General features: G+C 39.1%; 1 protein-coding gene across 1 annotated transcript in view; it reads right to left on the reverse strand.

Annotated features, from left to right (window-relative positions):
• TNPO3 (transportin 3) overlaps positions 1–22,943 on the reverse strand; it is a 125,308-nt gene extending 102,365 nt beyond the window's left edge. The window contains exon 1 of the mRNA XM_069087182.1: positions 21,971–22,943. Coding sequence (XP_068943283.1) covers positions 21,971–22,090 — 120 coding nt within the window. The 5' untranslated portion in view covers positions 22,091–22,943. The remainder of the gene's footprint in view (positions 1–21,970) is intronic.
• Between the last annotated feature and the right edge of the window lie 744 nt (positions 22,944–23,687).

The raw sequence follows: 23,687 nt of genomic DNA on the forward strand, positions 1-23,687 counted from the left end.
GCCAAGGCAACAAGAGGAAGCAGACCCCATAGCTCCACATTCACTCTCATTCCACATTCCTACTCCAGCAAATCTCTTTAGTTTAACACATACAATTAAACATACACAAATCAGAATGAATAATAATTAAGAAGTACACTGAGAAACTACAGTGATTTCATTGGTAAGAATCAACAAAAATACTGAGAAAATAGCCTCAGCAAAGTTACAGGCTACATAATTAGCCTTTAAAAAAATCAATGGCACTCCTACATAGTAATAATAAAATTCAAACAGGAATAATCAAACGGGAAATCCCATTCCAAATAACTATATAATGCATAAAATATTTGAGAATCAATCCAAAAGATAGAAAATGCTTGTATAGATTCAATTATCAAGTGTCCCTTAATTAAAGAATTTAAATAATAGTCATGATTGGGTTGTGCCAATATAGTAAAAATGACAATACAACCAAAGTTAATTTACAATTTTAATGCTATACCAAAAGGACATTTTACAAAATTCTATGAAGTTATTCATTTTTTTAAAATCTAGTATTTATATAATGTTTTAAGGTTTGTAAAGTACTTTATATATGTTACCTCACTTGATCTTCACAACAGCCCTCTGAGGTAGGTGCTATTATCATCCCATTTTACAGGTGAGGAAATTAAGACATCAGTCAAGTGACTTGCCCACCAGAGTCACACAGTAAGTGTAATGAAGTAGGATTTGTGCTTAAGAAGAAGAGATGAAGGGGGACTAGCACTTCCAGACCTCAAACTATCTTATCAAGCAGAAGAGATCAAAACCACCTGGCATTAGTTTAAAAACAGAGAAAAGCAAGTGATGCCAAAAATAAGAGGTCTAATGGAAAAAAAAAATTGTAAAGAAACAGAACAAAGTTCAAAAGGAAATACAGACGACGACAGTTTTGAAATTAACATGTAGAATTATTTACCTTTTTTTTTTTTTTTTTAAGCAAGCAGGCCAAAATGGAGATTCAGGTTTCAAACAGAATCCTATGTTTTCCACAGTGTATTGGGTATTTAGAGTTTAAGTTCAGAATAAAAAAAATTTTTTCAAAACAAAACATATGTCATTCAAAAGCCTGCATTCAAATATGTCTTAGGCAGGAAAGAAAACAAGTATAAAAATGTAAAACAGAGGTTCTTAACCTTTTTTTCTCTCAAGGACTCCTATAGCAGTCTGATAAAGCTTATATTCCCCTTCTAAAAGTAGTATTTTAAAATAACTGAAAGAATTGCTATATTTCAATTAAAGGTTAATGAAAATAAAGATATAATTTTTTCCCATACAAGTTCACCTTCCTCCCATGTTAAAAACTCCTGACTGAAAGCCATACTACTTCATTGAAACATGTGCCAGAAATATCCCTAGCAATATGTGTGTATATGGATATGGATATTTTCTTTCCATCAAGATGGCAGGTAAATATTAAAAAAAAAAGAAATAAAGAAAATATGGCTGAAAATGTGGTCAAGAAGCATTGCAATTAGAATCCCATTCTTCTAAAAACAGACTGGCAGATATTCCTAATCTGCAACATACCATAGAGTGTCTTGGACTGAAAAGAAAGGAAAGGTTCTTCCTACTATCGCAAAGCCAGTTGATGATGAAAGTAATTGGTGATAGGAATTGAGGTATTCCAAATGGTAAAAATTTGCAAAATGCCTAGAATTACTCAAAAGAAGATGCACCCTCCCAAGCTCTTAAGTCACACAGAAAAGTCTTTCAGCCAACATATGACACTGAGCACCAGTATCATTCCTGGCAAAGCCTAATAATTCTTATTGGCTGCCACAGAGTAGTTTTCATGAAACAATAGGCTATGGCTCACTACTTTTGACTGGACAACCGACCATCAATCCTGTTCTTCTCAGAAGGACCATCAGATATTTATCACTGCTATCTAGCCTTTCAGATATAAACATTCTAAATCATCTTACTGACGCTTACTTCAATAAGAAGTAGCTGCTATAGCTCTAGACACCAAGAAGAGATTTTTAACCCAGAAAAAACAGATATATGAGACTACATAGCAGTTACAAGGCTGATTTTAAAAAACAAAGAAAGAAAGAAAACAAAGAAAAAAACCAGTGGACTTTCAGCTCTTGCCAAAAATCAAAAACGTTCCTTGGCTCTGTGGGTACCTCTCTACCCAATGGAATTAATGCTCACAACCTAGTGCTTTTAAATATTTTACAAAGAGGGCACCCAACTAATAGCCCCAGCGGCTGCGAAAACCCCAGTGATATGGGACAAAGCTCTCCTCTCTGGAAGCAGAGTTCTACTGTAGCAAAAACCTCAAAAGTCAAGTAATTGACTGGCAACCTGAGCAAGCAAAGGAAGCAAAGCAAGCACAGCAATCAAACCTTAGATTCCTTTTTTGAGGACAAAAAGGATGAAACAGGAGGAAAACAATGAAGTCAGAACTCCTGCACCAAAAGATTCCAAGAAAAATATGAATTGGTTACAGGCTATGGAGAAGCTCAAGAAGGATTTTGAAAATCAAGTAAGAGAAGTGGAGGGAAAACTAGGAAGAGAAATGAGAATGATGCAAGAAAATCATGAAAAGTGAGTCAACAGCCTGCTAAAGGAGACCCAAAATAATACTGAAGAAAATAACACCTTAAAAAATAGGCTAACTCAGATGGCAAAAGACGCCCAAAAAGCCAATGAGGAGAAAAATGCCTTAAAAAGTTGAATTTGTCAGATGGAAAAAGAATTTCAAAAGCTCACTGAAGAGAATAATTTCTTCAGAATTAGATTGGAGCAAATGGAAGCTAATGACTTTATAAGAAATCAATATACTATTAAACAGATACAAACAAATGAAAAAATAGAAAGCAATGTGAAATATCTTATTAGAAAAAACACTGACCTGGAAAGTAGATCCAGGAGAGATAATTTAAAAATTACTGGACTACCTTAAAGCCAAAGAAAGAACCTAGAAATCATCCTTCAAGAAATTCTCAAGAAAAATTGCCCTGAACCAGAGGGCAAAATAGAATATGAAAGAATTTACCAATCACCTCTTGAAAAAGATCCCAAAAAGAAAACTTCTAGGAATATTATAGCCAGGTTCCAAAATTCCCAGATCAAAGAGAGAATATTACAAGCAGTCAAGGAGAAACAATTTGAATAATGTGGAAACACAATCAGGATAACACAAGATCTAGCAGCTTCTACATTAAGGGATCGAAGGGCTTGGAATATGATATTCCAGAGGTCAAAGGAACTGGGATTAAAACCAAGAATCACCTACCCAGCAAAACTGAGTATAATGTTTAAAGGGAAAATATGGTCATTCAATGAAATAGAGGGTTTTCAAGCATTCTTGATGAAAAAACCAGAGTTGAATAGAAAATCTGACATTCAGAAACAAGAAGCAAGAGAAGCATGAGAAAGTAAATAGGGAAAAGAAATCATAAGGAATTTATTCAAGTTTAACTACTTACATTCCTATATGGAAAAATGATAATTGTAACTTATGAAACTTTTCTCAGTATGAGGATAGTTGAAGGGAATATGAATATATGTGAGTGTGTGTATATATGTGTACAGGTATACACAGAGGGCACAGGATCAATTGAATAGGAAGGGATGATATTTTAAAAATAAAATTAAGAGGTAAGAGAGGAATATAATGAGAGGAGATAGGGAAAGACTGAATAGAGTAAATTATCTCATAAAAGAAGCAAGGGAAAACTGTAACAATGGAGGGAAAGAAGAGAAAGGCAAAAGGGAATGGGTCAACCTTACTCTCACTGAATTTGTCTTAAGGAGGGAATAACATACACACTCAATTGGGGATCTTACACTATAGGAAAGTAGGGGGGAAGGGGATAAGAGGTGGTAATGATAGAAGGGAGGGCAGATTGGGGGGGTGGGGGAGGTAGTTAGAAGCACACACTTTTGAAAAGGGACAGGGTCAAAAGTAGAGAATAGAACAAGTGGGAGGTGGGATAGGAGGGAGGGAAATATAGTCAGTCTTTCACAATATATCCATTATGGAAATGTTTTGCATAACTACACATGTACAACCTATATTGAATGTTGCTTATCTTCCCAGTAAGAATGGGTGACAAGGGAAGAATGGAAAGAATCTGGAATTCAAAGCTTCAAAATAAAATGTTTAAAAAATTATTTTTTTTTACATGCATCTCGCCATACCATAAAGTCGGAAGGTGTATAGGGGAGAATATAGGAGACAGCAGATTGGGGGAGGGGGTATTCACTGGGATCGCTGTTTTGGGGTGGTGGGTAGGGGAAAGACGGGGAGAAAATTTGTAACTCAAAATCTTGTGGAAATGAATGTAGTAAACTAAAAATAAACAGAAGAGAGGGGAAAAAATACAAAGAAATCATTAAACTATCTGGAATAATAAAAGAAATGAGAACCTCTGAGCTATAAAAATGTCTAAAAAGGTAAGGGTTAAGAAAATATTTCCCCATCAAAAAATTAAGTATAATGATTTCACATGTATAATTGATATCAAGCTGCTTACCTTCTCACAGAGAGGAAGGGGGGAGAGGGAAAGAGAGAATTTTGATCTCAAAATTTTAGAAAATGATTGTTAAAAATTTTTTTACATGTAATTGATAAATATTTAACAAAAAAATATTTTAAAAATAAAGACAACTGGGCGGAGCCAAGATGGCAGAGTAGAAGCACGACCCTCCCCGGCTCCGGCTTCCACCCTCCCCAATCCATGTAAAAAGGGGACTCTAAACAAACTTTGGAGCTGCAGAACCCACAAAATGACGCAGAGAAGCTAACCTCCTGCTGAGAACAGCCCGGCAGGCCGGCAGGAATCGGCCAGCACAGCGCTCTGGGAGCGGAGGCCAGCACCACTCTGAGGCTTTAGCCCCAGGGCGGGCCTGACCGCCAGCCAGAGGGATTCCAGATCAGCAGCAGCTGGGGCCGTTTCCAGATTTATCAATACATAGATGCAAAGGACAAGGTGAGAGGCCAGTGCAGTCTGGACTTTGGGACCCAGTAAGTGGGAGTGCGTGGCTTTTACCCCCGGGGCGAGAAACCACTGAGACACTGGCACAGCCTGCCAGCGCCACATGGCGGCTTCAGCTCCTGGCCTGCAGAGTGTAGGGGGACCAAGCACCAGTCTGAGGGGTCATCGCTCTTGCTTTAACCTGCTTGGATCTGGATTGCAGTCTAGAGTGGAGGTCCTGGGGTGTGTGTCCAGCTTGCCAGAGCGTGTGGAGACCTCAGAGAGGGCACCCATCTAATACCTCCGGCAGCTGAGAAAACCCCAGCATTTGGGACGAAAACTCCCCTGTCTGGTGGCAGAGTCCTACTGTGGCAAAAAGCCCAAAAGTCAAGTAATTGAGTGGCAAAATGAGCAGGCAAAGGAAACAAAGCAGACAGAAGATTCCAACATTACACTCCTATTTGGGGGATAAGAAGGAGCAAGGCATGGAACAGGAGGAAATCAGTGAAGTCAGAACTCCTGCACCAAAAGCTTCAAAGGAAAATACAATCTGGTTACAGGCCATAGAGGACCTTAAGAAGCAGATAAGAGAAGTGGAGGAAAAATTGGGAAGAGAAATGAGAACAATGCAAGAAAATTATGAAATGAGAGTCAACAGCCTGACTGAAGAAAATAATACCTTAAAAAACAGACTGACTCAAATGGCAAAGGAGGCTCAAAAAGGCAATGAGGAAAAGAATGCCTTAAAAAGTCGAATTTGCCAGATGGAAAAAGAATCTCAAAAGCTCACTGAGGAGAATCATTGCTTCAGAATTAGATTGGAGCAAATGGAAGCTAATGACTTTATGAGAAATCAAGATGCTGTTAAACAGATCCAAACAAATGAAAGAATAGAAGGCAATGTGAAATATCTCATGGGAAAAACCACTGACCTGGAAAATAGATCCAGGAGAGATAATTTAAAAATTATTGGACTGCCTGAGAGCCATGACCAAAGTAAGAGCCTGGAAAGCATCCTCCAGGAAGTTCTCAAAGAAAACTGCCCTGATGTTTTAGAACGAGAGGGCAAAATAGAGGTTGAAAGAATCCACCGATCACCTCCTGAAAAAGATCCCAAAAAGAAAACTCCTAGGAATATTATAGCAAGGTTCCAGAATTCCCAGATTAAGGAGAGAATATTACAAGCAGCCAGGAAGAAACAATTTGAATATTGTGGAAACACAATCAGGATAACCCAGGATCTGGCAGCTTCTACATTGAGGGATCGAAGGGCCTGGAATGTGATATTCCGGAGGTCAAGGGAGCTGGGATTAAAACCAAGAGTCACCTACCCAGCAAAACTGGGTATCATGTTTCAGGGGAAAATATGGTCATTCAGTGGAATACAGGACTTTCAAGCATTCTTGCTGAAAAAACCAGAGTTGAATAGAAAATTTGACATTCAGATACAAGAAGCAAGAGAAGCATGAGAAGGTAAACAGGGAAAAGAAATCATAAGGAACTTATCAAAGTTGAACTATTTTTTTTTTAAAGCAATTGGGGTTGAGTGGCTTGCTCGGGGTTACATGGCCAGTTGTTGTTTCTGGGTGTGGTGATGAGTGTCTGGGCCCAGATTTGATCCGGGTCGTCCCGGCACTGGAGCCGGTGCTCTTGCTCGCTGAGCCACCTGGCCAAAGTTGAACTATTAACATTCCTACATGGAAAAACAATAATTGTAACTTATGAAACTTTTCTCAGTAGTTGAAGGGATTAGAAATGTGTGCGTGTATATATATATATATATTTCTTTATATGAGGGTATGCGGGAATATGGATATATATGTGAATGTGTGTATATACGTTTACAGGTATACATAGATAGAGGGCACAGGACCAATTTAACAGGAAGGGATGATACTTAAAAGGTGAAATTAAGAGGTGAGAGGAATATAATGAGAGGAGATGGGGAGAGACAGAGTGGGGCAAACTATCTCATACAGAAGAGGCAAGGGAAAATGGTTACAATGGAGGGGCAGAATAGGAAGGCAAAAGGAAATGGGTCAACCTTATTCTTATTGAATCTGGCTTGAGGAGGGAGGGAAATACATACTAAATAGGGGATCTCACCCTCCAGGAGAATAGGGGGGGAAGGGGATGTGAGGGGGAATGATGGAAGGGAGGGCAGGCTGGGGGGAAGGGAAGTTGGAAGCACCCACTTTTGAAAAGGGACAGGATCAAAGTAGAGAATAGAACAAGTGAGAGGTGGGATAGGAGAGAGGGAAACATAGTCAGTCTTTTACAATACTATGTTATTGTTTTGCATTAGCCACGCATGTACAACCTATACTGAACTGCTTGTCTCCCCAGTGGGGGTGGGTGGCAGGGGGGGAAGGGAATGAATCTGGAATTGAAAGTTTTAAAATCAAATATTCAAATATATGTGTGTGTATATATATATATATATATATATATATATATATATACTATTATTAATAAGGAAAAAAAAAAGATATACAGGCACTGAGGCATAGAGATCCACTGGAAAAGTTGAAACGGGTATGGGAGAAAATAGGGGAGAGAGCAGATTGGAGGTGGGGATATCCTGTGGGACTGCTGTTTTGGGGGGATGGGTGGGGGAAAACGGGGAGAAAATTTGTAACTCAAAATCTGGCGGAAACGAATGATGTAAATCAGAAGTTAATAAAGCATTAAACAAAATAAAATAAAATAAAAAAATAAAGACAACTTCAAACATCTGACTCAATGGCAACTGTAACTTTTTTTTAAATTAGCACAGTTTCTACTCTATATTTAGTTCTATTTAATAAGAGGGAGATTGAGGGTTTTTTTCTCTTTATGTTAATCTAAATAACTAAATTCATCTGGGAACAAAATCATCTTTGATAAGCACAAACTTTGGCATATTCTGAGCACTTAAATTCATGAAATGAATATTACCCTTCTTAATCTTTTCTATTTCAACACATATCTAACAGAATTGTGTCAGAATTATTATGATATAAATCAGTATTCATTCCAATTTACCAAACATACAATAAGAATTTGGTATGTGCAAAGCATTATGCCAGGCAATGAGAATACAAAGCCAAAAAAAAAAGAAAAGAAAAAGTCCTTGCCTTCAGGAATCTTACACTTTTCAGGGGGATAAAACTTGTACAAAGCTAAGTAAGCAGAACACAAAGCAATCTGACAAGAGAGATTAGGAAAGCCTTCACGAAGGTAGTGGCACCTGAAACAAGGCTGAAAAAGAACAAGACTATAAAGCCTGTGGAGAGTATAGGAGGACTAGAATAAAAGGCCATGTTCAAGGAACAGCTATTAAGTCTCATTTCACTGGAATAACATACTGTACAAAAGGGAATGATGTGAAATAAGACTGGAAAAGTAGGTTGCAGGCAGATAACAGAGCAGGGGTTGTTAACCTGTGAACTTAAAAAAATTTGAATAAAAAAATCATTTTGATAACTATCAATATAACTGGTTTCCTTTGTATTCTAAATATGGGTAAAGAAGAGTTGAATACACATACCACAAACAAAGTTTGGTGTAAGAAACACATTAATAAGGAAAAAGAGGATGGGGAGGCTGTGTTAAACTGAAAATAATACCAAGGAGGAGAGCTGAAAAGAAAACAACTTTCTGATCCTGAAGAGGAAAAGAATGGAGAGACAAGGAATTAGAATCTAAATAACTACTATTAAGCATTTTTAAACTTTATTCTGAGAAGGGGCCCCACAGTCTTTACAAGACTGCTAAAGGGGTCCCAGAAACAAATCAGGTTAAGAACTCTGTCATAAAGGGCTTATACTATCAATATGACAGAATTGGATAATTGGAAAGGATCTCAGCAACCAATTTAATGCAACATCCAGTCTCTACTTGAAGACGTCCAAAGAGTCTAAGGACTGTGTAATTCACCCTAGAAAAACAGGTCACTTGGGGCGGCTAGGTGGCAACCTCAGACACTTAACACCCACACAAAAAAACTAGCCCTGTAACCTTGGGTAAGTTACTTAACCCCAACTGCCCAACAAAAGGCAAAAAAAAAAGAAAAAGAAAAACAGATCACTTTAGGCTTTTGAACTGGGTAATCACATTGTTAGACTTGTGCCTTGGAAAGATTAATTTTCGTAGACATGTGAAGGATTAGAGAAAGAATAGAATGGAAGTAGGAAGAACAATACAAAGTCTACTATAATAATCTAGGCAATATGTGAGTAAGTCCTGAATAGCATGCAGAAAGGACATATGGTAGACATGTGGAAGGAGGGGTCAGCAAGACTGGCTGTAGGGGGTAAGAGAGCTTTTGATGTTCTTTTATAAAACTGCTAAAATCACAAAATATTTCTCTGATTCAGAAGAGTACATAGGATATTATTTTCATTACAAAAATTTCGGTACCTATAATGCAACAAATGTAGCTACTAAAATAATTCAATTTATTGAATGATGGGATCTAGGTCTTTTACCTCTGTTTGACTTAAATTAACTATGTTATCTACCTTTGCAACTAACACAGTGCCTCACATCTGACACTCAAGGTGGAAAAAGAAGCAACCATTAATTCTGAAGTCAGTTTAGGAATGGCTTCAAAGCAAATTCCATTCAAGAAAATCCACTGTTGCATGACTGTGATTCTTAGTTTTACAGATGTGACATTGAATAAGAATGAAAAGTATGAATAAATATGAAAAAAAAATCACTGTTCTGACTAGAGATATATTTTCCAAAAATACGTGCATTTTTAAAAAGTTGATATCCTTGTTTTGTCTTTTTCAAGAGACTTAAAATGATTTCAAAATGTGTTAGAATGTTAGAAGTGAAAAATAAAATATCTGTAAACCATAAAAGATCAGTCATTTTTTATTTTAAAGCATCAGTCACAAGAAACTTTTAACATTTCAGATAAACCACCTACTCCAGAAGTACAGCAGACAAGTGTCTTCATCTTGAAACAGTTTTGCTATAAAATTATTTTTAAAACGCAAATTTGTTTCAACATGGATCGATATACAGGAAAACATTCTGAGCCTAATTCACATTTGTTTGCTGCATAAGACTTATTCCATAAAAAATATTAAGAGAACTCAGGAAACTGCAGCACCTGACAATAAATCATAAGCTACAACCCTAATTCCGATGCCCACTCCTACAAACGAACTTCAGGACTTTTGTAAAGGCAAAATGCTATATTTATTGTTTAGCTTCTGATGCAGTGGGAGCATTGAACTCTGAAGAATTGGTCTGAACCATTCAGGGGCCCTGTGCCCAGAAGTCGCTTAACTTGCTGGTGAGTTCACGGCCACTAACCAGTCCCTATTTACTGTAGCATTTATCTCTTAGTCATTTAACACATATTTAACTGTGCTATCTTTTTTTAATATATCACTGACAAAATTTTTGAGCTTTCTGTCCCTAACCCCATTTATCCCACAAGCTCTTTTATTTCAAAATTTTGCCTATAGCAGTGCTTTTTGGGAATCCGTATGTTGAGTTATAGCAGAACTGACTGTATTTGAATTGAAAGCAAAAGTGGAAACATGGATGAGTTCAGAGAGAATGAGACCTTAATCCAAGCATATTACAACAAATAAATTTAATTCCACAGAGGAAAAATGTCAACATAATGTATCCACTTTAATCTCTTACAGTCACGATCACCATTGGGGGAATAATGCCAAGATCGGATCTACTTTGGGGGAAACTTAGGTAAAACCTGTAATACAGCCATAAAACATGATATATATAGGATTTTATGCCACTATGGATAGGCGAGTTATTCTGAGCTTTAGAAAAACCAAACTTTTCTTCCAACAAGCATACTATCTCAGACTTAATCAACAGTTAAAGAGTCTCAAGTATCTTGCAGATGAGTGATAAAAACTGTTAAAGTAGAACATCATCTGACCAACCCAGAGAAAAATGGAATATAAAAACATTAGATTTATTCAAAGACAAGGATTCATGCTTATTTAACATTTTCTGAGCACTTATGCTGTGCAAAGCTAAGCACTTATTTGTTAAGCCACCAAGGAAGATCACCAAGCAAGACAAACTGGTGCTGAACCCATTCTGAATCTAATCATCCACTCAAACTGTTCTGTACAAGTGAAATGTCCTTCTCTGAAATCCACCATCTTTTATAGATCCTAGCACAGGACTAAAAACAGAACAAGCATTCGCTCACTGATGGTTTTAATTTTTTAAGTTTTGAACAGGTAACAAATTGCTGATACCACTGAGTAAAATGATATTCCATCATGCCTTGATTCTACACCCCATACTGCCCAGGAAAACTGCAGCCAACCTCCAAGTCCCAATCCTTTCCCCTGGTCTTTTGTCTCCAGGAAAACTGAAAACCACAAGAGTAATGAATCAAACAAAAGATGCAGAATGTCAGAGGGACAAAAGCATTTATCATGGGCTTACTATATGCCAAGCACCATGTTAGACACTGGAACTACAAAGAAAGGCAAAAAACAGTTCCTGCCCTCAAAGAGCTTACATTCTAAAAGGAAGCTTAGAATTTAAGGCTGAAAGATCATCTAGTTATTACTGTGCAATAACAAATGATGACAGTAATTTTCTAGGTTTAAATTGGTAAGACTTTGCTTGACCTGGTATTTTGGCAGTTATGTTCCCTGCCTCCTCTTCTCCAAATTTCTTTTTCCTCTATCCACACTGTTATAATCATTGTATATATTGTTTTCCTGTTTTCAGGTACTTCACCTAAGTACACTGTTTCTCTTTCTAAACTCTTCATATTCCTCACTCTTTTATAGGTAACATTCCACTACATCCCCATGCCATAAGTTGTTTGGCTATTCCCCAAATTAAGAGGTTTTACTTGATTCCAATTCCTTGCTACCACAAAAAGCCCCATTATGGTCAATATGGAACTTTATTTTGTCTTTCACCTCCTTAGGGTAAAAAACCTCCTGGTAGTGAAATCTGAGTCATAATGTATGGACATTTTTAGCTTTTTTTCTTCTTTTTTTAAAGCCTAATTCCAAAACTGCTTTCAAGAAGTAAAGAACTGAGAAACTCACATCATCTAAAAGTCACTGTGTTCTGGTTATAAATTTAAACACACACACACACACACACACAAACACACACACACAAACACACCACTAATAAGGACAGCAGCTATATGAACTCCAAGGCTGTTGCTATCAATGCTATACTTTTGAGGATTCGATTCCATGCCTGACAGATACAAAATGAGGTCAAAAGAAAAAGACAGACTGAGACTCCAAAAATTTCATGCATCTCTTAGCTGGCCTGGCCTGATGCTCTGAAGTAGTTCCCTTTGAGATTAAATTGGTAAGACTTTGTAGTTTTGTAGTAGAAATAGGAAAACATTATATCCTCCAAAGGAATCAAGGATAATGTAGAAGTTACAGGCTACTCAAGTAAATAACCAGTGAGACCAGGAGCAGCTTGTGCATACAATACAATAGAATAGAATACAAGCCTCAGAACTGGGAAAGCCTGGATTCAATTCCTTTCTCTGACCCTTACTGACTTAACACCCTCTCAGGTTGAGACTAAGACTATAAATTGCAGAAAAGTAGCCAGTCTGTGCTAGTAGAGGGAATTTATTCACTGGGAGTTCCTTATACTGATAAAATCACAGGTAACAAAAAACCCAGTAAGGCATGATCTCTGATAATTGTATTCACAATTTTAAAGGGTGAGGCATACTGCAGATGAGTGATATATTGGGTTACAGATCTGTTTTTTTCTAGTCACCCCACAGGTTTTCAAAAGCAGCCCTAACCCAGGGATTGCATAGTTTTAATGGTAGATTGCTATCCCTCACTGTACTTCCAATTTCTGGACAAATTTAATCACAGGAACACAGATTTGGAGCTAGAAAGGACCTTGGATCATCCACTAGTCCAACCTGTTCCTTTTAAAGATGAGAAAAATGAGGCCTGAAAAGGTTAAGTATTAAGAGAGTTCCACGATCTGAACTCGGGTCCTTTGACTCCAAATCCAAAACTTTCTACTGCCTACACTCACAAAAACGAAGAAAAATAAATAATTCTTGCATTAATGAAACCATGATATAAGTAAAAATAAAAATAAACCAAATCCTGATATACTTATTCTCTAAGCCCATTGTTTTCTTTTTCCTTTCACTAAAGCTACTTTTTAAAAATAGGAATTCTTTACAAGGAGAGAATAATGCACTTACACTTCATAGGACTTTAGAGCCACAGTTGCCAGGCTTGGACTAAGCTCCAAATTTCAGAAGGAACCATCTCAAGTGAAGCCTGGGGCTCAGAGTCAACAGGAGGAAGCTGCAGCTCCCACTTTTCAAAGGGGCTGCAACAAGAGAACATTTTCCATTTAATCACCCAGTTCCAACTTCCTATTTCACAAAAGCAGCAGAGACCTTTACATGGATACAGCAAAAGTCTACTCCCAAGAATACATGGCAGGCTATATAGAACTCTTTCACTAACAGGCTTTGTCTAAGTTCCTTTACTATTGGTCACAACAAATACAAAAAAAATGGCTTCCCCCTTCTTAAAAAGTAAAAAGTAACATATAACTTTGTTATATGATTCATCTCAACTTTGAAACTGTTAATAGCTCTTAAAACTGCTAACCAGCGAAATCAGTCACACTCAAAAATACAAGCACATGTCCAACAATAGCCCAGGATTTATGACCTGCCCAAATGTGAGATTAATTTTGCTCATTTATCCTACACACACCCCCTAATTGGTTAAAATACTTCACTGGGTATGATAAACTCAATCAAAAAGATATTTATTAAGTAAGGCACTGACCTAGGTGTTGCAAATAAGACAAAATAAAAAACAATCCCTAACCTCAAACTTACATTCTCTCTTGGGGGACAATGAGGGGGAAAGGAGAAATAAACTGAAGACACAGATTACAAAAGATAAATATGCACATGAGAATTCAAGAAGGGAGAGTGGGAATAAACACCCCTCAAGAAACATGAAATTTCCTAAGTTCGGGTATTGAATAGTTTAAAAACTTTCCAACTACTGATTCATTTGCTAAATGAAGAATGTACATCAATATAGAGGCATACCTCAGAGATATTGCGGGTTCAGTTCCAAACTGCTACAACAAAGCAAGTATCACAATAAAGCTATTCATAGGAAATTTTTGGTTTCCCAGTGCATATAAAAGTTATGTTTACACTATACTGTAGTCTATTAAGTGTACAACAGTATTGTATCTTTAAAAAATATCAATCTTAATTAAAAACATATTTTATTGCTAATTTAAAAATGTTAATTATCATCTAAGCCTTCAACAAGTCATAATCTTTTTGCTGGTAGAGGGTCTTGTCTCAATACTGATGGCCACTGACTGTTCAGGGTGGTGGCTGCTGAAGGCTAGAGTGAGAGTCTGCGGCAATTTCTTAAAATAAGACAACAATGAAGTTTGTCCCATCAAATGACTATTCCTTACACTTAGAAGCCATTGTACGGTTACTAATTGGTCTAATTTCAATATTCTTGTATCTCAGGCCCAAGGAGAGGGAAATAGACAGGGACAGCCAGTGAGTAGAACAGGCAGAACACCCACATTTATCAAGTAAGTTTGCTGTCTTCTATGGACGCAATATTTGATGCCCCCAAACAATTACATCAACAGTCACTTATCACAGGTCACCATAAGAGATGTAATAATAATGAAAAAGCTTAAAATTTTATGAGAATTACCAAAATGTGACAGAGACAAAACGTGAGCACATGCTGTTGGAAAAACAGTCCCAATAGACTTGCTCAAAGCAAGGTTTGCCACAAATCTTCAATCTGTTAAAAAAAAAAAAAAACAGTACTTCAAAGCACATAAAACAAAGCAAAATAAAACAAGGTATGCCTCACTGTGCTCCTACAGAATTAGTAATTCCTACTAGGGACTGAAGAATGTTGAAAAACAATGAATACGACTTTCAGAGAGGACAACTTTTCAGGTATCTCTCATTCAATTCAATTAAGTGTAACAACATGATCTCAAACTAGGAAAATTAAAATTTGCCAAATCAGGAGGGGAAAAAAATTCCCAGGAGACAAGCAAAGGAAGAACAAGTTTAATTTACCTGAAAGTGAAAAAGGAATCCTTTGAAATGCTAGCCCTTACATTTGTACCACCCTGACAATAGTAATTTCATGAGGAAATAGCCAGTCTTGCCACAACAGACTGCTTTTAGTGATAGTATTTTGGGTGGCAGGGAAGGTTTTTGACAGTGAATAGAGATTGAAGAGATTTTTTTAGTGATATCAGACAATTTGAGGGACTCATAAGGTGACCAGCACAAACTAAAAGCATTTGTTCCAATGTAATTTACTTTGTAATAAAGTCTAAAACCTAGCAACCACAATAAAATTGAAGAGGGCCAATAAACACACCACTGAGTGAATCACAGAAAAGATGAAAAAATAAAGAATTTAGGAAAAAAATAATACAGATCCCAAGAAGCAAGACTCCAATTCTGATATTATATATACCCCAGAAGAGAACACCAAACTTTTCTGGAAACAAATTGGTTCATTCACTTAATCAGGACAGACAACTTTCATCTTTGGCAGCATTTTCTTTAACAACTAGAAAGTGGTGGGGGGGAGAGACAGAATTACTTGCTCTGGGTATAAAATATATTCCAAAGAAAAGCATCTTATCTAAGTCTGAGTTCATAGTTTTAAATAACACAAATAATAAATAAGAGATTCATTCCTTAGTTAAACATGTTTTTCTAAACAATCTATGCCCTTTAAAGGCCAGACAAAAACCAAGTAGAAATAAGCCCAAGAGCAGGTAGGTAGGTGGTGCAGTAGATAGAGCACCAGCCATGGAATCAGGAGGACCTGAGTTAAAATTCAACCTCAGACACTCGACACTGACTACTGTGTGACCCTGAGGAAGTCACTTAGCCCCAAATGCCTCCCTCCACCCCCCAAAAAAAGAAAGATGCACAAATAATGTTCAAAAAGAGGACGATAAGCCCCACCTTGTTCCATATTTATCTCAAAGTAACAAGTCGCTGAGAATGAGATAGAGGATTGACTGCTTTCCCCAGTGTTCAACAAAACTACACATTCCTTTGGGTAAAATTCCTTTGCTCTCCAGGCTGCTCTCCAGACTCTCCCAGACTTTCTCCACAAATGTTCCAGCCTGGGGTACCTACAGCTTTTTAGCTTCCTTTTTATGTATTGTCTTCCCCCATTAGAACGTAAACTCTTAGAAGACAGAGATTTTTCTAATTCTATTTGTATTCACAGGGCTTAACACACATAATCCAGTACATAATTAAGTGCTTGATACATATTTGTTGACTTGACTTTTTGATCTAAATTAGCCCTAGCCAGTGAGGAAGGGAATGTCAATCCACCTCTGGCTCAGCCCAAAAGATGTCCATCCCACACAAGGAGATGCACTTCAACAGTTCATTTCAAGGCAGGTACAAGGGCCCAGGAGCAAACCCATATCCTGAAACCCACTCCAAAAAATCATGAAATTACTGTGAGCAATCCTGCTTTAAAATAGGAAATGCATAACTTGAATGCAATTCATACTATGTAAACTGAGTGCTGATTTTGGAACTTCTAGCAAATCAGTCAGAATAATACAAGATTCTCTCCTCTTAACCTCTAGCCCTTATCCCCACTTAAGTGGAATAATTTTTGGACATGTAAACCAGAAGAATATCTCTAAGATCCTTTCCTGTTCTAAAATTCTATGATTCTATAACTCTATGAATGTAGACTGCATTAATAAGCTAGGCTCCATGGGGCGGCTAGGTAGCACAGTGAGTAGAGCGTCGGCCCGGAATCAAGAGGACACGAGTTCAGTTCCAGCCTCAGACACTTAACACCCACACAAAAATACTAGCCGTGTAACCTTGGGCAAGTTACTTGACCCCAATTGCCCTCAAAAAAAAAAAAAAAAGAAAGAAAAATAAGCTAGGTTCCTGGAGAAGATACTTCAAAAGCAAACGTTTTTCAAATTTGCAAGCCATCGTGGAATTGTAATTTAATACACTGAGCTATATATTCGAGTTCAAAACCAAGATTTCATATCTACTTTGGAGGACACATAGCAAAAGAGAGGAGCAAAACACGGAATGTATAGGGAATAGGTCAAAACAACTAGAATAAAACTCTGAAATAAACCATGTCAAAAACCGTATCTTCAAAGTTCAGATAAAAGACTGTAATCAAAATGATCAAACGAGTGTAATAATCATAGAGTAAGGCAGATAACAACAGTTAACTTCTATTACAAACTTTACAGTTTACAAACTCTCTCCTCTCAAAAATCTTATGAAATGGGTTGAGAAAAGCCACTAGTTGTGCTTTAATGAAACCTAGAGACTATAACTCTCCTAGAAAGAGGAATCATTGGAACTTTACATCCTTAGGAACAGAGGATCATAGATTTAGAGCTAAAAAAGGCCCTTAGAGATCATTTAGCCCGGTGGTGTCAAACATGTACAAAGCAACACTGAGTGCTGACTCAGATTATGTAATTGGAAAATATTTAACTTAATAAAAATAAAATAAAACAAGGGTGTTAACACATAGTTTTCTAAGTCAACAGCACCCACAGAAATCCTTATGTAAATTTATGGTCCCACTTCAAACTGAATTTGACAATACCCGTCCTTTTGTGGATGGAATCTAGAGAGTTCAAGTGATCTGTCCAAGGTCACAAAGGCTGTAACCAACAGTGCCAAACCCAATTCCTCTAATTTGGAATCAAGCAGAAAAATTATTTTGAATTCCAGAAATTTTTCCATTACACTGGTGTCTGATTTTTCATCATTGCTGTAAAGTCCCAACAAGCAAACAACAGGACTACACTATACTAAACACCCTTCAATTGTAGAGTCAATCTGTAACCATCTGGTTACAGCTTCGTGTTGACTACAACCCAAGGAAATACAATCATGAAAGCAGTGTGTAACGTTTTTTTTTAACTCTCAGATAACTCAATAATTGACTACACCACAAAAGTTCCTTTTCATTTTTCTGCTTTCCCATAAATGCAAATGACAAAGAGGAGGCACACTAGCTATTACAATAATCTTCATTTAAAACAGGAAGACGGATGGATCTGAAGGTCTGGAACAGCAATGTCCATCCATTCTTGACTAGAAATTAAAAAATATCCATGGATCCATAGCAGTTTATCAATAATAAATAAAACCATCACCCTTTGTCTAGAGCCTCAGCTATGAAAAACAATATTTTCCTAAATTTCATTCATTTTCCTCATCTGTAAAATGAAGAAGCTGGGCTTGATAACACAGGTAAAGATTAGTTCTTATAAAGCATTCGAGATTTCTTCTGGCTCTAAATCTGTTTTAAACTAGCCTAAACTGCTACAATTCAATAGGAACCATATTCCTCCTGTATGAGATTTTAAATTTCTTGAAAGCAAGAGCTTACATTTGCAAGGGGGAGACAGAAATAAGCATTTATATAGCATCTACCATGTGCCAGGCACTGTGTTAAATGAGTTTTATAAATACCTCATTTGATTCTCACAACAACCCTAGGAGATAAGTGCTAATATTTCCCCATTTCCAGATGAGGAAACTGAGGCAAACAGAGGTTAAGTGACTCATCCAGGGTCACACAGCTAGTAAGTGTTTGAAACCAGAACTGAGGTTTTCCTGACTCCAGGCCCAGTGCTCTATCTTTGTAGCCTGAGCATAGAACAATGGCTTACACAGCCAGGATTTAACAAAGAGGCAACTAGGAGGCTTGGTGCTGGGTGTAGAGTGTAAGGCCTGGAGCCAAAAAGACTAGGGTTCAAATCCTGCCTTAGACACTTCATTAGGTGTGTGACTCTAGATGAGGCACAAGCCTGTCAGTTGCCTCATTTATAAAATGAGGAGAATAACAGCCCCTGTTTTGAAGGACTGTTGAAATAAGAATAAACTCTCTGCCAACCTTAAAGAATCATATATATATTAGTTCTTATTTTAAAAATAAGTCAACTAGAAATGCAGTGACTTATTCATATATGCAAAGCTTTCTTTCAGACCCTCCTAAACTTGTATTAATAAAGAGAGCACGCTAAGAGAAATCTCCTCCTCCTCTTAAATAAGCCTTGCATTTTCAAGTCTGTCTTGTTTGGTCATGTTTCAAAGCTCTACTCTAGTTCAGATCCTTGTCACTTCCGTCCGTTATACTACAATGGTCTAAGCTATCTCCCATCTTCAAGTCCCTCCACTTGCCAATCCACACTCCTGAGAGCTGCCAAAATGATCCTCATAAAGCACAAGTCTGACCAGGTCATTTTCCTGCTCAAAAAGTTCCAGTGGTTCCATCACCTCTAAAATCAAAGCTGAGTATTGGAAACCCTTCACTAGGTATGTTCTATCCTACCTTTCCAGACTGATTCCATTCCTTCCTTCCTCATACTTTGTATATCCAAACCAGCCCACCTGCTGCTCCTCTCACAGGACACTCCACCCCCTATCATGACTATTCACTGACTGTCCACGCCTCCTCACCTCGGCCTAGTGTCTGATCAGCTCTAGCTTCTTTCTTAGCTCAGCCCAAGGGCCACTTCCAACATGAAGCCTTTCCCCATTTTCCAATGCTGCCAGGCCCCTCACCCACACACATACCGTGGCCACTGCTTTCTGTTTATTTCATGTGCATTCTGTATTTACTTATGTGTACACAGGTTGTCTTCTTCAAAAAAACTTCAAGCTCCTTGAAGGCAAAGACATCCTTTTTTTTTTTTTTGGATTCCACATCTTCCTCCCCTAGCCCAGTACCTGCTCATGGTAGGAGCTCAATGAGTATTTGTTTGGATGACAGCTAACCACCAAATAAATGCCTAGTCTTCAGGATAAATCACCTAGTCAAACCAAAGACTGAAAAGGCAGAAGAAAAGAAAATCCTGCCATTTCAGAAGAACTTCAGGGAACTAGGAATTCCAAAGAGGAAAAGTACTAGGGTACATATGCCATGGCCTGTCTCATCTGTTATGGGGAAAAAATTCCCAAGAATCTAGGCCAAATCCATTATCATTGTCCCAAGGTTATCCTGGCTCATCTGCTGCCATGGTGCATAGCACAGCAACCAGATTTGCTCTTATTCCATTCCAAACTATCACAGTTTTCCTGCCTATAAAATACACTTCCCTTCCTCTTGATTTAAATGACTGTCTTCAAAAACTTAATAGGTTATTCCATGTATCCAATGAAGGAATGACTCCATTCAATGCTTCCCCCTAGAGTTTGAACTGGCTGAGTTACATTTGGACACCTCCCAACCACCAGGTTTAACTAAGTCTTGCCATATAACAGGCCCCTGCTAAGTAGGATTGCTATAAAAGCCTCCAAAACAGAGAAATATAGTTTTTTCTTCCTTTAGAAAATTTCCAAGATAGCAATTCTAACTGCCTGTCATATGAAAAATTATCTCTGCAGCAGGCATTTCTAAGAATGAAGGAGAAGGAAAAGATGGTTGATATATGCAATACAAGTAATGCATCCTATTCCAGAACATGTTCAACTATTTCTATGTTGTACTATCTATCACCTCTTATTGAGCTTGTCAAGAAGACCAACTAGCAGAGATCCCTGGAATTACAACTGTATGGTGATTTTGAGATTGTAAGAAGAAAAAAAATTATGTTCTACAAAAAATAAAAAAGTTTCTTCTTGAAACAGGTCCTATGGCAGAACTGAGATTTAGGCAAGCTGTCCTCCAAAGAGAATAAAAACATAACTGTGCTAACAGCAAACTTTAAGTTCATTACATACCACTGAAACAACTTGGGAAACACCTTGAGAAAGCCTCTCTGAATTAACAAATCACTTTTTCCTGTTCCAACCAAGCACTTCCCACTCATAAAAATGAAAGCAATTTTAATCTATCTTACAAAAATAACTACTGCTAATAAGTGGTAAAACAAAGCACTACAAAAGGGTTTTCACTCTCCAGGCCACAGAAATCGTTGCCTGTTACGATTATCAAGTAATGCTATGCTATCTACCTTATAAAAATTTCTCATTTTAAATCAGGCAAGCCAAGATTTGGGTCTAAAGGAACATACAAAATATACAACCACCCACCCTATTTCAAATGCAAAGTTGCAGGCTGCCAATATATGCCGAACATGCAGTAAGAGCTCAAAGAAGTTAACTTTAAAGGGCAGAGCACAAAAACTCTAGCAAAGAAAGAAATTTGAGGGAGAGAAGGATTGTAAACAGAAGTGAGAAAAAGGTTTGTTTGAGAAATGGAAAGCAAATAAAATGCAACATCCTTTAATTTTAAAAGCATTTTCACATTTATTTAAAAAGAATTCATGACTCTATAATCCAAGCCAGTAGAATTAAAAAAATTTTCCCACATTTCAGAAAAAAAGATATTGTGTAGCAAAAGCTGAGGGGAAGGAAGAAAGAGTAAGTCAATACGGAGTTAAATGATAAGGAGGAGGCAAAGAATAACAAAAAGAGAGCTGATATTTAGAGATATTAATGGATGAAAATGAGGACTGGGGGCGCGGGTAAAACTGAATGGGAAAGAATCACAGTTTGCAAAATTAGAACGTAGTGGAAAGAAAGGGCAAGGCACACTGGAGTGGGCGTGCTGGACAGGAAAGGGAGGTGGGAGAGGGACTCCAATTCAAAGAGACGAGGAGGGGACAAGACTGGGAGTCCCTTAGAGGCAGTTACAGAGCGGGAACTCGTAAAGGCCTGAACTCCCAGGGGGCTCAAGGCCAAGGAGACGGCTAGAGAGAAGGGATCGGACCCTGGGGAAGGAACCTGGAGCCTTGGGCTGCCCCTTCTCTTTAGAAACTTCCACCAGCCGCGGCTCGGCCACCGCGCCCCGCCCCGCAGCCGCAGCTCCTCCCCTCGGGCTGCACGAGGCCCCGCGGCCGCACCTGGATGCGGCCGCCCAGCCGGGTCCGGGCCTGGCCGGAGGCCTCTCCAGCACCACCGCCTCCGGCCCGCCCACCGCGGCAGGCCCCGGGCAGGAACCGGCCCCGCTCACCGATCGCTGCAGCTCCCCAAGCCAAAACGAGGCGCGCTCCTTGCCGCTGGGGTCCGGGTCGTGGTAGAGCGCTTGCACAGCCTGGTACACCAGCTGCAAACTCGGCTTCGTCCCTTCCATGGCGCCGGCTCCTGCTCTTCACACGCGGGGGCTCCGGCTCCTCGGGCTTCGCTGCTCCTCACTGCCTCGGCCACGGCCGCTCCCTGGCCGGCGCCATCTCCTCCTCCTCCTCGGCCGTTACCGGGGCGGGGGGTGTCCCGTGCAGGCTGCCCCCCTGGAAACAGTAGCCTCGTCGCGTTCGGGTTCCTTCTTTCTTCTGTGCCTGCGATCGGTTACTGGCGTCACCATCGGGCTATCCCCGAATCAGCCTGAGCGTCCGCGTGTCTCTACACCTCGCTCTCTCCCTCCCTCCTAGCTCTGGGATCCTACAGCCTCAACCGGCTCCCGCAAACCACAGAGCTTTGCAGCAGGAGTACCGCTCAACCCGGACCGGAAGCAGCGACACTAGTGCTTTAGCGCACTTCCGTCGGAGCCGCAGCAAACGTGCTCCCCGCCTTTCGGGGACTCTTTGTACCGGAAGTGACCCTCCCCGGCCAGAAACCCAAGAGGCGCGAAAGGAAGCCGTGTTTTCTGGCATCGATTTCCCGTGGAGCCCGGGGGATTGTCGAGATTCGGGCCCGGAAGGCCGGTTCTTTTTGGTACTGGACGGAGAGCTTTCCTCCTCCTGACATCTCGAGATGCAGCCTGTATACATCCCGAGGTCCCTGCGGCGCCTCTTCCACGTGGGGTCCCCGGGGCTGCGTCTGAGCCGGGGTCGATTCTCCCACCAGCCTGGGGTCAACTTCCTCTACTGTCTGAGCGACCCCCTATTCTCTCTCTCTCTTCCCCCCCCCTCAACTGTTACGTCTTTATTTTCACTAACCTTTGGTTTCTTTTGTAATCCTCTGTATTTTATGAATCTAAAAACACGATTCTGAGAAAAGGTCTATATGTAAGCTTCACCAGACTGCTAGAGCAACCGACACACAAAAAGGTTAAAAACCCCTGAATTAGATAGATGATTTCTAAGACTCCTTCCATTTCAAAATGCCGTCATCCTGTCAAATTAGGCTTCCTCCTGCGTGGATTCTCTAAGGCCACCATGCATCAGCCAGGACAAAGCCCTTTGTGGAGCCGTGCGTTCCGTTTCACAATTTCTGCCAAGGTTATTTATCTTCTGCAGCAGCTAGATGGTGCAAAGGATAGTGTTGGAGTTGGAGTAGAGAAACACCTGCGTTCTGTCTGACCTCGGACGCTTACTAGCTGTATCACCCTGGACCGATCACTTCATTTCTATCAGCTTCACTTCAGTCTTCTGCGTAATAGAGATGATAATAATAGCCTCTACCTCCCAGGATAGCTGTGAGGATCAAATAAGATTATAAACAGACAGAAAGTGCTGCTTGCAAGCCTGATAATGCTGTGTAATTAATAGCTATTATTATTGTTATTCCACACACACTCAATGTGCCTTCCTTGTTTCAAAATCAACTGGACCACTCTTCCATTTCCATCAGTATGGTCCAGTGGAAAGAGTCCTGAATTTGGAGTCAGGACTTGGATTTGAAATCTGATTGCTACCTCCTACCCTTGAGATGTTAATCTCTTCAGGCCTCAGTTTTCTGTTCTACTGTAAAATAAGGGATTTAGACTAGAAAACTTCTAAGGATCATTCTAT

Source organism: Petaurus breviceps, unplaced genomic scaffold (assembly GCF_028583685.1).
Source record: "Petaurus breviceps papuanus isolate PSGF00001 unplaced genomic scaffold, PetGlider_PUasm1.0 181, whole genome shotgun sequence".
In the NCBI taxonomy this organism is placed as follows: domain Eukaryota; kingdom Metazoa; phylum Chordata; class Mammalia; order Diprotodontia; family Petauridae; genus Petaurus; species Petaurus breviceps.